The 16,804-nt window shown below is 41.5% G+C and overlaps 1 protein-coding gene across 1 annotated transcript; it reads left to right on the top strand.

Moving 5' to 3' along the window:
* Positions 1 to 14,649: 14,649 nt before the first annotated feature.
* On the top strand, positions 14,650 to 16,514 carry Uap1l2 (UDP-N-acetylglucosamine pyrophosphorylase 1 like 2). Its single transcript, XM_087554918.1, is given in 2 exon segments — positions 14,650 to 14,748; positions 14,751 to 16,514. Coding segments are annotated over 2 exon segments (1,704 nt in total). The 3' UTR covers positions 16,356 to 16,514.
* Positions 16,515 to 16,804: the final 290 nt, after the last annotated feature.

Raw genomic sequence — 16,804 nt, 5'->3', positions numbered from 1 at the left:
CTATGAACATTCCTCCTGGGCCAGGAATGTGTGAAGAAGTGGTGATCTCCCCTGAGTTTTTCAGGATTGTCTGCACTTCTGAGAGTGCAACTCTCTCCCCCAAGGGATTTGGGTACAGAGAGCTGTGGGACTGATTCAGCTCAGGGCACAGGCAGAAGCTAGAAGTGTCCTGTCTCAGACTCCTCCTGCCTTTGTGTGTGCTGAGGGCACCAAGCTGGTTGCTTGGAGCAGAACAGTTGCCCTTACCTCTGCTCTCAGGTATGTCAGTTCTCCTGGAGACTGGCTTTCAGCTCTGGTCTCAGGCAGAAACTGGAAGTGTTCAGCTGCTTACTGCTCCTGGGTTCGTGTGCTCAGAGGGCACAGAGGGCACTAGTTGGGTTTCTCTTGGGTCAGCAATGTGAGCAGACGTAGTCTCCTCTGAGCTCTCAGAATTGTCTACAGTTATTAAATTCCAGCTCTCTCCCTTAAGGGATTTGGGTACAGAGGTTTGTAAAACCAGCTCTGTTCAGTTCAGTTTAGGGCACAGGCAGAAACAGAATGTTCCTGATGCTGACTGCACCTATATTCTTGTATCCAGAGGGCACTACGCAGGTTCCACTTGGTCCAGGAATATGACCAGAAGTGGTGGTCTCCTCTTAGCTCTCAGGATTGTACTCACTTCTGAGAATCCAGCTCTCTCTCTCTCTCTCTCTCTCTCTCTCTCTCTCTCTCTCTTTTTCTCTGAAATTGTGTAGAGAGAGCTATAGGGGCTGTTCAGCTCTGGATGCAGGCCAAAACCAGAAATCTTTATTCTTAATATCCTGAGTCATATGCTTCCAAGTTTAGTGCTTAAGCTGAAAATTATGAATTCTAAACAGAAAGATGACTACATCCAAATTTTGTGAGGCAAAATAAAGATGAAATAATATTAACATGTAATCAGAGAGATTTTTGCTAAGATTTTATGGTTAAATGGCAAAAAAGGCAAATAGTACAACAAGAAACTAAGTGAAAATCTCTTATGTGAACACACAATTATAGAACAATTTAAGGAAGGGCCATACTGAAGGCAGCATTACATGGATTCCATTATTCATTAAATTGTTCTTTATATTCACTATGTAAAAAGATTGTGTAGAGTATTTATAGATTCTGTTCTTAGATGTCTTATGAAACTAAAAAACAGAAATATTTTACATGATGGATATTTGTTTATTATATTGTGGTGAAAAATACAAACAACACTCTAAACTGTATTAACTTCATGTGAAAAACATTAACAGGAAAGACTAATAAAAATCTTATTAGTCTCATTTTAATTGACATGAGTATGACTCTAAGTTTAACAACAAGAAAAAAGTACCATTATTAAATTTATGATTTTAAGGGTTGCATAGCTCAAACTATCTGGAAAATAACTTTATAGCAATATTTTGGATTGTGATACTATGATACTTAATTACATTCTATGTAGTTTGTAATTTTCTAACTCTGGTTTTCATTTGAAATACTATTAAATTAAAAATAAACTCAAAAGGGACAAAGGTCAAAGGACATATAAAGGCAGACCTATGAGAATTACACCAGACTTCTCACCAGAGAAAATGAAAGTCTGAAGATCCTTGGCAGATGTCATACAGACCCTAAGAGAACACAAATGCCAGATGAGGCTACTAAATCCAGCAAAACTCTCAATTACCATGAAAGGAAAATTATACAGATTTAAGGTTTAAAAATATGAAGTTAAAAGAGTATGTTTCAACTCAGGACTAAACACTGTGAAAAGCAAGTCCAGGCAGCCCCGCCCTGCCGCTAGAACTAACAGACCATAAAAGGAAAGGAATGCAGAACAGACCAGGAGTACCAGATCTGACTCACAGGCCACCTGGCAGGAAGAGATAAGCCCCCAGCCCCCGACATCCAGGACACCCCAAACCTGCCAATGTGTGTAGCTATACCTTATTACCTCATCATGTGAAATAGCCAATCATATGTGAACGTGTCTATGTGCCTCGTTTGAATCCACCAATCCCCGTAACTATGCATCTGCTTCTGTATGCCCGCTTCTGCTTCCCCAATCCCTATAAAAGCCCCATGCTGGAGCTGCTGGGCGCTCAAGTCCTCCGAAGAGACTGTGTGCCCGCAGGTACCTGTGTTTTCCAATAAACCCTCTTGCTGATTGCATCCGAGTGGACTCGGCTCGGTCATTGGGCGCTTGGGACTCCTCCTGAGGGAAAGGTCCTCTCCGGGGGTCCTTCAACCATAGATGTAAAAAACAAGATATTCCATGACAAAACCAAATTTACACAATATCTTTCCAGAAATTCAGCCCTACAGAGGATAGTAGATGGAAAACTCCAACACAAGTAGGGAAACTGCACCCTAGAAAAAGCAAGAAAGTAATCTCCTTGCAATGAAACCAAAAGAAAAGAGACACACAGACATAATTCTACTTCTAACAACAAAAATAATAGGAAGTAACAATCACTATTCCTTAATATCTCTTAACATCAATGGACTCAACTTCCTAATAAAAAGACCCAGACTAAAAGACTTTATATCTAAAGAGGACCCAGCATTTTGTTGCATACAAGAAACACATCTCAGAGACAAAGACAGACATTACCTTAGAGTAAAAGCAAGGAAAACAATTTTATAAGAAAATTGGCTGAAAGAAACAAGTTGTAGTAGCCATTCTAATATTGAATAAAACTGAATGTCAACCAAAAGTTGTCAAAAGAGATAAGGAAGGACATTTCATTTTCATCGAAGGAAGAATCCACCAAGATAAACTCTCAATTCTAAATATTTATGCTCCGAATCCAAGGGCATCTACTCTCACAAAAGAAACCTTACCGAAGCTCAAATCACATATTGTACTTCACACAATAATAGTAGGAGATTTCAACACCCCACTCTTATCAGTGGACAGATCATAGTAACAGAAATTAAGCAGAGATGTAGAGAAACTAACAGAAGTTATGAACCAAATGGACTTAACAGATATTTATAGAACATTTCATCAGATAACAAAAGAATATACCTTCTTCTCAGCACCTCATGGCACCTACTCTAAAATTGACCATATAATCAGTAACCAAACAGGCCCCAACAGATACAAGAAGATAGAAATAATCTGATACATCCTGTCAGATCACTACAGACTAAGGCTGGTCTTCAATAACAACAAAAATGACAAAAAGTCCAAATATACATGGAAGTTGAACAATTCTCTACTCATTGATAACTTGGTCAAGGAAAAAACAAAGAAAGAAATTAAAGACTTTTTAAAATTTAATGAAAATGAAGGCACAGCGTAACCAAACTTATGCAATAAAATGAAAGCAGTGTTAAGAGGAAAACTCATAGCTCCAAAAAGAAACTGGAGAAAGCATGCATTAGCAGCTTGAAAATACACCTAAAACCTCTAGAACAAAGAGACAGAAATATACCCAAGATGATTAAATGGCAGGATATAATCAAACACAGGGCTGAAATCAACCAAGTGGAAACAAAAAGAAACTTTTACATAGGCCTTTATAGTAGGATCTGATGATTTTTTTTTTAATTTCCTCACATTCTGTTTTTATGTCTCCCTTTTCATCTCTGATTTTGTTAATTTGGATAAACTCTCTGTGCTTTCTTGTTAGTCTGACTAAGGGTTTATCTATCTTGTTGATTTTCTCAAAGAACCAGCTCCTGGTTTTGTTGATTCTTTGTATAGTTCTATTTGTTTCCACTTGGTTGATTTCACCCCTGGGTTTGATTATTTCCTGCCTTCTACTACTCTTGAGTGTATTTGCTTCTTTTTGTTCTAGAGGTTTTAGGTGTGCTGTCCAGCTGCTGATGTATGCTGTCTCTCATTTCTTTTTGGAGGCACTCAGAGCTATGAATTTTTCTCTTAGCCCTGCTTTCATTGTGTCCCATACGTTTGAGTATATTGCACCTTCATGTTCATTAAATTCTAAAAGGTCGGCATGTAGAAGAATGCAAATTGACCCATTCTTATCTCCAAGTACAAAGCTCAAGTCCAAGTAGAACAAAGACCTCCACATAAACCAGATACACTGAAACTAATAGCAGAGAAAGTGGGGAAGACCCTCAAACACACAGGCACAGGGGAAAATTTCCTGAACACAACACCAATGACTAATGCTATAAGATCAAGAATCAACAAATGGGACCTCATAAAATTGCAAAGATTCTGTAAGGCAAAGGACACTGTCATTAGGACAAAACTTCAACCCATGGATTAGGAAAAGGTCTTTATAAACCCTATAGCTGATAGAGGGCTAATATGTAATATATACAAAGAATTCAGGAAGTTAGACTCCAGAGAATCAAATAACCCTATTTGGGGAACAAAGCTAAACAAAATGTTCTTAGCTGAGGAATATTGAATGGCTGAGAAACTTTGTTCAGCATACTTAGAAATGTTAAAACTAAGGAAATGTTCAACAAACTTAGTCATTAGCAAAATGCAAATCAAAACAACCCGGAGATTCCACCTCACACCAGTCAGAATGGCTAAGATAAAAACCTCAGGTGACAACAGCAAAGATGTGGAGAAAGAGGAACACTCCTCCACTGTTGGTGGGACTGCAAAGTGGTACAACCACTCTGGAAATCAGTCTGGAGGTCCTTTAGGAAATTGGACATTCCACTACCTGAAATATACCCAAAAGATGCTCCAACATACAGCAAAGACACATAATCTACTATGTTACTAGCAGCCTTATTTATAATAGTCAGAAGCTGGAAAGAACCCAGATGCCCTTCAACAGAGGATTACATACAGAAAATATGGTACATTCACACAATGGAGTACTACTCAGCTATCAGAATCAATGACTGTATAAAATTCATAGGCAAATGGATGAAACTAGAAAATATCATCCTAAGTGAGGTAACTCTATCACAAAAAATCACACATGGTATCTACTCACTGATCAGTGGATATTAGCACAAAAGCTTGAATTACCCAAGGTACAATCCACAGACCACATGCAGTTCAAGAAGGATGACCAAATTCCGGTTGCTTCAGTCCTTAAGTCCTTTTGTTCCTTACAGGAACAAAAGTAGTCATAGGAGGAGGTATGGAGACAGAGTTTGGAACAAAGACTGAAGGTATGGCCATTCAGAGCCTGCACCATTTGGGATCCATATATACACCGCCAGCAAAAGTGGACAATACTGATTTAGCCAAAAAGTACATGCTGACAGGAGTGTGATATAGCTGTCTCTTGGAAGGCTCAGATAGAACATGATAAATACAGAGGTTTAGGCTAGCAGCAAACCTTTGAACTGAGAACAGAGTCCTATTGGAGAAGTTAAAGAGAGAACTGAAGCAGCTGAAGTGGCTTGCAAGCCCATAAGAACATCAACACCAACTGACCAGAGCTCCCAGGAATGAAACCACTTGCCAAAGACTATACATGGACAGAACAATTGCTCCAATTGCATATAGCAGAGGATGGTCTTGTTGGCTACTAATGGTAGGCGAATCCCTTGGTACTGCCAAGGCTGTATCCTCTAATATAAGGTAAATCGGGGGTGGGGGGAGGTGGGAAAAGGGTGTGGTTGGGGAGGGGGAACACCCTTATCGAAGAAGAGGGTGGGGGATGGGATAGGGAGCTTACTGATGGGAAACCCAGAAAGGGAATGACATTTGAAATGCAAATAAAAATTATCCATTAAGAAAATGTAATCTTATAGGTACACTATGTATTTCCCCATTTATTTATATCTTTATTTGTTCATGAACTCCTTCATTTTGATATATGGTATAGAAAATTCAAAGTGAGAAATGGAAGAAAATATCCAAATTACTTGAACACTAAGAAGTTATTACCTCAACTGATGCTGAACAATGTGAGATTTCTTCCCACTCTTTCCTCATCTTTGCTTTTTTGATGGGCCTAGACTATATTGAATTGTTTTCCTTACTAGGTTCATTAAATTATCATAATGTATCAAATATGTAATACTGTTGATTACAGTGATCACAGAGTCCTGATGAAGAGGAGGAGGAAGGCCATTGTTAAAAGGTTATACTGTCTATGGAACATAGCTTTTAAATAAAACCATGTAATGTCTGTCTTGAAGTCCTTATATTTGAAATGAAAATTGGTGTCTTTATTATCTTTACTATCATAATATGGAATCTAGGTTATTTACTTTGATAAATTCCTTGTAGCTGGATTGAAGATAATTATGTCAGGAATCAACCTTAATACAACTTTCAAATGTCCAGTGATCTTTGCATTTGTCTAAAGATTTTGATTTTCCTAAAGAGTACATGTTCTATGTATTATAAAAATCAATGTATATTCTAGAATTGTACACTTTATACTTAGATATATTCACAGGTTGCTTTGCACAGCTTTGGTGTATAAATATATTCAAATCAGAACTCCATTTATCTAATGTCTATGAACTTCTGCTTCACAACATTCAACTACAGAAAAGTTTTGAATATTCTGATATTTGTATTGTTTTAAGGCCAGAGCTTATTATTATTTCCCATCTGGATGGGCTATAACTAATTAGGGAAATGAGAACATTGTCCAAATCATAGATACCTACCTACTTCTGCTTTCCAAGTACTCAGTGGGATTAAAGTTCTGTGCCACCTTTTCCAACATCATTGTATTGATTTTATGTAATTAATTTTCATCTCTAATGATTCAATTTTCCCTAAGTGGGTTATAGAACTAATCCAATCATTGGATTTATAGATGATCTATGCCTTTCTATTGTGATAATTCGTGTCATGTTTCTACCCTCTGGCTCATATAGATGTAATACACACACACACACAAACACACACACACACACACACACACACACACACACACAAGTGGGCTGACTCTACTTGTTTGATGAACAAATGAGTCATATCAAAAATATCTGCTTGCCAAACTGGTCTATGATACCTGCTTATAGATAGATAGATAGATAGATAGATAGATAGATAGATAGATAGATAGATAGATAGATAGATAGATTCTATTGCATGCCTTCCTTGATAGTTATATACCTCTTTTCTTGGATAATTCCATTTCAAGGGCAGGTATCCTTTGCTTTGGGAACCCATCCATGCCACTACTTATAAATCTTTTTGGCAGCACAGACATCTATGATTTTGCTTAATAGAGGAGATATGATGGAATGAGAACATGGGAAGAAAGATGAAATACTAACAGTATTGTGTTCTTCATAAATCTTCACAAGTTTATTTCTTTTTTTTTTTTTTTTTTTTATTAACTTGAGTATTTCTTATATACATTTCGAGTGTTATTCCCTTTCCCGGTTTCCGGGCAAACATCCCCCTCCCCCCTCCCCTTCCTTATGGGTGTTCCCCTCCCAACCCTCCCCCCATTGCCGCCCTCCCCCCATAGACTAGTTCACTGTGGGTTCAGTCTTAGCAGGACCCAGGGCTTCCCCTTCCACTGGTGCTCTTACTAGGATATTCATTGCTACCTATGGGGTCAGAGTCCAGGGTCAGTCCATGTATAGTCTTTAGGTAGTGGCTTAGTCCCTGGAAGCTCAGGTTGCTTGGCATTGTTGTACTTTTGGGGTCTCGAGCCCCTTCAAGCTCTTCCAGTTCTTTCTCTGATTCCTTCAATAGGGGACCTATTCTCAGTTCAGTGGTTTGCTGCTGGCATTCGCCTCTATATTTGCTGTATTCTGGCTGTGTCTCTCAGGAGCGATCTACATCCGGCTCCTGTCGGTCTGCACTTCTTTGCTTCATCCATCTTGTCTAATTGGGTGGCTGTATATGTATGGGCCACATGTGGGGCAGGCTCTGAATGGGTGTTCCTTCAGTCTCTGTTTTAATCTTTGCCTCTCCCTTCCCTGCCAAGGGTATTCTTTTTCCTCATTTAAAGAAGGAGTGAAGCATTCACATTTTGATCATCCGTCTTGAGTTTCGTTTGTTCTAGGGATCTAGGGTAATTCAAGCATTTGGGCTAATAGCCACTTATCAATGAGTGCATACCATGTATGTCTTTCTGTGATTGGGTTAGTTCACTCAGGATGATATTTTCCAGTTCCAACCATTTGCCTACGAATTTCATAAACTCGTTGTTTTTGATAGCTGAGTAATATTCCATTGTGTAGATGTACCACATTTTCTGTATCCATTCCTATGTTGAAGGGCATCTGGGTTCTTTCCAGCTTCTGGCTATTATAAATAAGGCTGCGATGAACATAGTGGAGCACGTGTCTCTTTTATATGTTGAGGCATCTTTTGGGTATATGCCCAAGAGAGGTATAGCTGGATCATCAGGCAGTTCAATGTCCAATTTTCTGAGGAACCTCCAGACTGATTTCCAGAATGGTTTTACCAGTCTGCAATCCCACCAACAATGGAGGAGTGTTCCTCTTTCTCCACATCCTCGCCAGCATCTGCTGTCACCTGAGTTTTTGATCTTAGCCAATCGCACTGGTGTGAGGTGAAATCTCAGGGTTGTTTTGATTTGCATTTCCCTTATGACTAAAGATGTTGAACATTTCTTTAGGTGTTTCTCAGCCATTCGGCATTCCTCAGCTGTGAATTCTTTGTTTAGCTCTGAACCCCATTTTTTAATAGGGTTATTTGTTTCCCTGCGGTCTAACTTCTTGAGTTCTTTGTATATTTTGGAAATAAGGCCTCTATCTGTTGTAGGATTGGTAAAGATCTTTTCCCAATCTGTTGGTTGCCGTTTTGTCCTAACCACAGTGTCCTTTGCCTTACAGAAGCTTTGCAGTTTTATGAGATCCCATTTGTCGATTCTTGATCTTAGAGCATAAGCCATTGGTGTTTTGTTCAGGAAATTTTTTCCAGTGCCCATGTGTTCCAGATGCTTCCCTAGTTTTTCTTCTATTAGTTTGAGTGTGTCTGGTTTGATGTGGAGGTCCTTGATCCACTTGGACTTAAGCTTTGTACAGGGTGATAAGGATGGATCGATCTGCATTCTTCTACATGTTGCCCTCCAGTTGAACCAGCACCATTTGCTGAAAATACTATATTTTTTCCATTGGATGGTTTTGGCTCCTTTGTCAAAAATCAAGTGACCATAGGTGTGTGGGTTCATTTCTGGGTCTTCAATTCTATTCCATTGGTCTATCTGTCTGTCTCTGTACCAATACCATGCAGTTTTTATCACTATTGCTCTGTAATACTGCTTGAGTTCAGGGATAGTGATTCCCCCTGAAGTCCTTTTATTGTTGAGGATAGCTTTAGCTATCCTGGGTTTTTTGTTATTCCAGATGAATTTGCAAATTGTTCTGTCTAACTCTTTGAAGAATTGGATTGGTATTTTGATGGGGATTGCATTGAATCTGTAGATTGCTTTTGGTAAAATGGCCATTTTTACCATATTAATCCTGCCAATCCATGAGCATGGGAGATCTTTCCATCTTCTGAGGTCTTCTTCAATTTCTTTCCTCAGTGTCTTGAAGTTCTTATTGTACAGATCTTTTACTTGCTTGGTTAAAGTCACACCGAGGTACTTTATATTATTTGGGTCTATTATGAAGGGTGTCGTTTCCCTAATTTCTTTCTCGGCTTGTTTCTCTTTTGTATAGAGGAAGGCAACTGATTTATTTGAGTTAATTTTATACCCAGCCACTTTGCTGAAGTTGTTTATCAGCTTTAGTAGTTCTCTGGTGGAACTTTTGGGATCACTTAAATATACTATCATGTCATCTGCAAATAGTGATATTTTGACCTCTTCTTTTCCGATCTGTATCCCTTTGATCTCCTTTTGTTGTCTGATTGCTCTGGCTAGAACTTCAAGAACTATATTGAATAAGTAGGGAGAGAGTGGGCAGCCTTGTCTAGTCCCTGATTTTAGTGGGATTGCTTCAAGTTTCTCTCCATTTAGTTTAATGTTAGCAACTGGTTTGCTGTATATGGCTTTTACTATGTTTAGGTATGGGCCTTGAATTCCTATTCTTTCCAGGACTTTTATCATGAAGGGGTGTTGAATTTTGTCAAATGCTTTCTCAGCATCTAATGAAATGATCATGTGGTTCTGTTCTTTCAGTTTGTTTATATAATGGATCACGTTGATGGTTTTCCGTATATTAAACCATCCCTGCATGCCTGGGATGAAGCCTACTTGATCATGGTGGATGATTGTTTTGATGTGCTCTTGAATTCGGTTTGCCAGAATTTTATTGAGTATTTTTGCGTCGATATTGATAAGGGAAATTGGTCTGAAGTTCTCTTTCTTTGTTGTGTCTTTGTGTGGTTTAGGTATAAGAGTAATTGTGGCTTCATAGAAGGAATTCGGTAGGGCTCCATCTGTTTCAATTTTGTGGAATAGTTTGGATAATATTGGTATGAGGTCTTCTATGAAGGTCTGATAGAATTCTGCACTAAACCCGTCTGGACCTGGGCTCTTTTTGGTTGGGAGACCTTTAATGACTGCTTCTATATCCTTAGGAGTTATGGGGTTGTTTAACTGGTTTATCTGTTCCTGATTTAACTTCGATACCTGGTATCTGTCTAGGAAATTGTCCATTTCCTGAAGATTTTCAAATTTTGTTGAATATAGGTTTTTATAGTAAGATCTGATGATTTTTTGAATTTCCTCCGAATCTGTAGTTATGTCTCCCTTTTCATTTCTGATTTTGTTAATTTGGACACACTCTCTGTGTCCTCTCGTTAGTCTGGCTAAGGGTTTATCTATCTTGTTGATTTTCTCAAAGAACCAACTTTTGGTTCTGTTGATTCTTTCTATGGTCCTTTTTGTTTCTACTTGGTTGATTTCAGCTCTGAGTTTGATTATTTCCTGCCTTCTACTCCTCCTGGGTGTATTTGCTTCTTTTTGTTCTAGAGCTTTTAGGTGTGCTGTCAAGCTGCTGACATATGCTCCTTCCTGTTTCTTTCTGCAGGCACTCAGCGCTATGAGTTTTCCTCTTAGCACAGCTTTCATTGTGTCCCATAAGTTTGAGTATGTTGTATCTTCATTTTCATTAAATTCTAAAAAGTTTTTAATTTCTTTCTTTATTTCTTCCTTGACCAGGTTATCATTGAGTAGAGCATTGTTCAATTTCCACGTATATGTGGGCATTCTTCCCTTATTGTTATTGAAGACCAGTTTTAGGCCGTGGTGGTCCGATAGCACGCATGGGATTATTTCTATCTTTCTGTACCTGTTGAGGCCCGTTTTTTGACCAATTATATGGTCAATTTTGGAGAAAGTACCATGAGGAGCTGAGAAGAAGGTATATCCTTTTGCTTTAGGATAGAATGTTCTATAAATATCCGTTAAGTCCATTTGGCTCATGACTTCTCTTAGTCTGTCTACATCACTGTTTAATTTCTGTTTCCATGATCTGTCCATTGATGAGAGTGGGGTGTTGAAATCTCCCACTATTATTGTGTGAGGTGCAATGTGTGTTTTGAGCTTTAGTAAGGTTTCTTTTACATATGTAGGTGCCCTTGTATTTGGGGCATAGATATTTAGGATTGAGAGTTCATCTTGGTTGATTTTTCCTTTGATGAATATGAAGTGTCCTTCCTTATCTTTTTTGATGACTTTTAGTTGGAAATTGATTTTATTTGATATTAGAATGGCTACTCCAGCTTGCTTCTTCTGACCATTTGCTTGGAAAGTTGTTTTCCAGCCTTTCACTCTGAGGTAGTGTCTGTCTTTGTCTCTGAGGTGTGTTTCCTGTAGGCAGCAGAATGCAGGGTCCTCGTTGCGTATCCAGTTTGTTAATCTATGTCTTTTTATTGGGGAGTTGAGGCCATTGATATTGAGAGATATTAAGGAATAGTGCTTATTGCTTCCCGTTATATTCATATTTGATGTGAGGTTATGTTTGTGTGCTTTCATTCTCTTTGTTTTGTTGCCAAGACGATTAGTTTCTTGCTTCTTCTAGGGTATAGCTTGCCTCCTTATGTTGGGCTTTACCATTTATTATCCTTTGTAGTGCTGGATTTGTAGAAAGATATTGTGTAAATTTGGTTTTGTCATGGAATATCTTGGTTTCTCCATCAATGTTAATTGAGAGTTTTGCTGGATACAGTAATCTGGGCTGGCATTTGTGTTCTCTTAGGGTCTGTATAACATCAGTCCAGGATCTTCTGGCCTTCATAGTTTCTGGCGAGAAGTCTGGTGTGATTCTGATAGGTCTCCCTTTATATGTTACTTGACCTTTTTCCCTTACTGCTTTTAATATTCTTTCTTTATTTTGTGCGTTTGGTGTTTTGACAATTATGTGACGGGAGGTGTTTCTTTTCTGGTCCAATCTATTTGGAGTTCTGTAGGCTTCCTGTATGTCTATGGGTATCTCTTTTTTTAGGTTAGGGAAGTTTTCTTCTATGATTTTGTTGAAGATATTTACTGGTCCTTTGAGCTGGGAGTCTTCACTCTCTTCTATACCTATTATCCTTAGGTTTGATCTTCTCATTGAGTCCTGGATTTCCTGTATGTTTTGGACCAGTAGCTTTTTCCGCTTTACATTATCTTTGACAGTTGAGTCAATGATTTCTATGGAATCTTCTGCTCCTGAGATTCTCTCTTCCATCTCTTGTATTCTGTTGGTGAAGCTTGTATCTACAGCTCCTTGTCTCTTCTTTTGGTTTTCTATATCCAGGGTTGTTTCCATGTGTTCTTTCTTGATTGCTTCTATTTCCATTTTTAATTCCTTCAACTGTTTGATTGTGTTTTCCTGGAATTCTTTCAGGGATTTTTGCGATTCCTCTCTGTAGGCTTTTACTTGTTTATTAATGTTTTCCTGTGCTTCCCTAAGTGTGTTCAGGTCTTTCCTGAAGTCCTCCAGCATCATGATCAAATATGATTTTGAAACTAGATCTTGCTTTTCTGGTGTGTTTGGATATTCCATGTTTGTTTTGGTGGGAGAATTGGGCTCCGATGATGGCATGTAGTCTTGGTTTCTGTTGCTTGGGTTCCTGCGCTTGCCTCTCGCCATCAGATTATCTCTAGTGTTACTTTGTTCTGCTATTTCTGACAGTGGCTAGACTGTCCTATAAGCCTGTGTGTCAGGAGTGCTGTAGACCTGTTTTCCTCTCTTTCAGTCAGTTATGGGGACAGAGTGTTCTGCTTTCGGGCGTGTAGTTTTTCCTCTCTACAGGTCTTCAGCTGTTCCTGTGGGCCTGTGTCTTGAGTTCACCAGGCAGCTTTCTTGCAGCAGAAAATTTGGTCTTACCTGTGGTCCCGAGGCTCAGGTTTGCTCGTGGGGTGCTGTCCAGGGGCTCTCTGCAGCGGCAGCAACCAGGAAGACCTGTGCCGCCCCTTCCGGGAGCTTCAGTGCACCAGGGTTCCAGATGGTCTTTGGCTTTTTCCTCTGGCGTCCGAGATGTGTGTGCAGGGAGCAGTCTCTTCTGGTTTCCCAGGCCTGTCTGCCTCTCTGAAGGTTTAGCTCTCCCTCCCACGGGATTTGGGTGCAGAGAACTGTTTATCCGGTCTGTTTCCTTCAGGGTCCGGCGGTGTCTCCGGCAGGGGTCCTGCCGCTCCTGGGCCCTCCCCCACGGGAGCCCAGAGGCCTTATACAGTTTCCTCTTGGGCCAGGGATGTGGGCAGGGGTGAGCAGTGTTGGTGGTCTCTTCTGCTCTGCAGCCTCAGGAGTGCCCACCTGACCAGGCGGTTGGGTCTCTCTCTCACCGGGTCTGGGAGCAGAGAGCTGCTGCGGGCCGGGATCCGCGGGTGTGGGACTTCCGGTAAACACAGAACGTGCCCGGTTCTAGAGAAATTCTGCTTCCGTGTGTCCCAAGCTCACCAGGCAGCTTTCTTGCAGCAGAAAATTTGGTCTTACCTGTGGTCCCGAGGCTCAAGTTCGCTCGTGGGGTGCTGCCCAGGGGCTCTCTGCAGTGGCAGCAACCGGGAAGACCTGTGCCGCCCCTTCCGGGAGCTTCAGTGCACCAGGGTTCCAGATGGTCTTTGGCTTTTTCCTCTGGCGTCCGAGATGTGTGTGCAGGGAGCAGTCTCTTCTGGTTTCCCAGGCCTGTCTGCCTCTCTGAAGGTTTAGCTCTCCCTCCCACGGGATTTGGGTGCAGAGAACTGTTTATCCGGTCTGTTTCCTTCAGGGTCCGGCGGTGTCTGTGGCAGGGGTCCTGCCACTTCTGGGCCCTCCCCCACGGGAGCCCAGAGGCCTTATACAGTTTCCTCTTGGGCCAGGGATGTGGGCAGGGGTGAGCAGTGTTGGTGGTCTCTTCCGCTCTGCAGCCTCAGGAGTGCCCACCTGACCAGGCGGTTGGGTCTCTCTCTCACCGGGTCTGGGAGCAGAGAGCTGCTGCGGGCCGGGATCCGCAGGACCACAAGTTTATTTCTAACATCTTTGATCTCATGTTTTAAAAACCCCTTCTACAAATTGCTAAAATGTGTAACCTTTAAATGATACATTGTATGTTTTTCAGTGTTCTTAAACCTTAGCATTGTTTCCACCTAAATACTAAAGAAAGTTCAGAGATTCATTCTTTATTAAACCAACTCTGGGTCTGTATTTCAGTTAACCGATGAGTAAATTGCTAAGGCTGTGCTAATAATTTAAAACACTAAATTGTTAATTTCTATAAAATGATATAACAGCACTCACCGCGGCGAAAGGGGCGGGGTGGCCGGGGCCCGCGCTCCCCTCGGTTGCTGCTCGCGGCCCGCCCCGCCGCCCCGGCCCCTCGGATGACGGTATATATTCCAGGCGGGCGCGGCTCGGATGAAGGTATATATTCCAGGCGGGCGCGGGAAGCCGGCAAGTAGCCGAGGCGAAGAAGCCGGAGCCTAGTCCAGCCGCGGGAGTGTCGAGGGAGTTCCCCCTCCTCTGTTTTTACAAAGCCTCACTACCAGAGCACCAGGAATGTTAATGACCTCAGACAGAGGTTGTCCGCGGCTGGGCAGCAGCACCTGCTGCAGTTCTGGAATGAGCTGTCAGAAGCCCAGCAGGGAGAACTTTATATGGAACTCCAAGCCATGAACTTTGAAGAGCCGAACTCATTTTTCCAGAAGGCCGTTGGCGAATTTGATCGATCTTCTCACCAAGAAAAGGTGGATGCACGGATGGAGCCTGTGCCCAGACAGGTTTTGGGCAGTGCTACCAGAGATCAAGACCAGCTGCAGGCCTGGGAGAGCCAAGGACTTTCCCAGATTTCTCAGAACAAAGTAGCAGTTCTTCTTCTAGCTGGTGGGCAGGGGTCAAGTCTTGGAGTCACGTATCCCAAGGGCATGTATGATGTGGGCTTGCCATCCCACAAGACACTTTTCCAGATACAAGCAGAACGTATTCTGAAGCTGCAGCAGTTAGCTGAGAAACAGTATGGCAACAAGTGTATCATCCCCTGGTATATAATGGCCAGTGGCAGAACGATGGAATCGATGAAGGAGTTCTTTACAAAGCACAAGTTCTTTGGTTTAAAAAAGGAGAACGTGGTCTTTTTCCAGCAGGGAATGCTGCCTGCTATGAGCTTTGATGGGAAAGTTATCTTGGAAGAGAAAAACAAAGTCTCTATGGCTCCAGATGGGAATGGTGGTCTCTACCGGGCTCTTGCAGCCCAAAACATTGTGGAGGACATGGAGCAAAGAGGCATCTGGAGTATTCATGTCTATTGTGTGGATAACATACTGGTGAAAGTGGCAGACCCTCGGTTCATTGGATTCTGCATTCAGAAAGGAGCAGACTGTGGGGCAAAGGTGGTAGAGAAAACCAACCCCACGGAGCCAGTCGGCGTGGTTTGCCGGGTGGATGGGGTGTACCAGGTAGTGGAGTACAGTGAGATCTCTCTGGCCACAGCTCAGAAGCGGAGCTCAGACGGAGGGCTGCAGTTCAATGCGGGGAACATCGCCAATCACTTCTTCACTGTGCCGTTCCTGAAAGATGTTGTCAGTGTTTACGAACCTCAATTGCAGCACCATGTGGCTCAGAAGAAGATTCCATATGTGGATTCCCAGGGCCACTTAATTAAGCCAGACAAGCCAAATGGAATAAAGATGGAAAAATTAGTCTTTGACATCTTCCAGTTTGCAAAGAAGTTTGTGGTGTACGAAGTATTACGGGAAGACGAATTCTCCCCGCTCAAAAATGCAGACAGTCAGAATGGGAAGGACAACCCGACCACTGCAAGGCATGCCTTGATGTCCCTTCACCATTGCTGGGTCCTCAATGCTGGGGGACACTTCATAGATGAAAATGGCTCCCGCCTCCCAGCCATCCCCCGCAGTGCTACAAATGGAAAGTCAGAGACCATCACAGCTGATGTCAATCACAAATTGAAGGATGCCAATGATGTGCCGATCCAGTGTGAGATCTCTCCCCTCATCTCTTACGCTGGAGAAGGGCTTGAAGGCTATGTGGCAGATAAAGACTTCCATGCACCCTTAATCATCGATGAGAACGGAGTTCATGAGCTGGTGAAAAATGGCATATGATTCCTTAAGGGCCACTAGGAAGCCATGGTTTTGATAGATCAACTGTGCACCTGCAGGACCTCTCCTGGACCGCTGACGTTTGGACATTCATGGAGTTTCATTTGCTTGCTGGTATCTGATAAGCAAGACAGACTTCCCAGATCCAGACGACTGGATTTCATTTTTTAAAAGCATTTTTTTTTTTTTGGTGATTCTCATTGAAGGTCTTATTTATATTTCTAACTGTATAAGTTCTTCCAAGCCAAGGCTCACACGGCAAACAGGAAGCTTCATCAGCTTGCCTCTAGTTGGGACGTGCAGCATGACTTCGCTTGTGCTGGAAGCATTTGGTTTTGAAGTTGTACATATTGATAAGTCATCGTACATGTCAGAAGGTTTCTATGGTACTAAAATTTTGTTTTATTTTATCAAGCATTAAAGTTTTTTAAGAAAAAAATGATATAACAGAA

The sequence above is a fragment of the Rattus norvegicus genome, chromosome 6 (genome assembly GCF_021556685.1).
Source record: "Rattus norvegicus strain SHRSP/BbbUtx chromosome 6, alternate assembly SHRSP_T2T, whole genome shotgun sequence".
NCBI classification, from domain to species: Eukaryota; Metazoa; Chordata; class Mammalia; order Rodentia; family Muridae; genus Rattus; species Rattus norvegicus.
Note: the sequence above shows the minus strand (reverse complement) of the source record. Positions and strands in the feature narration are given on the sequence as shown.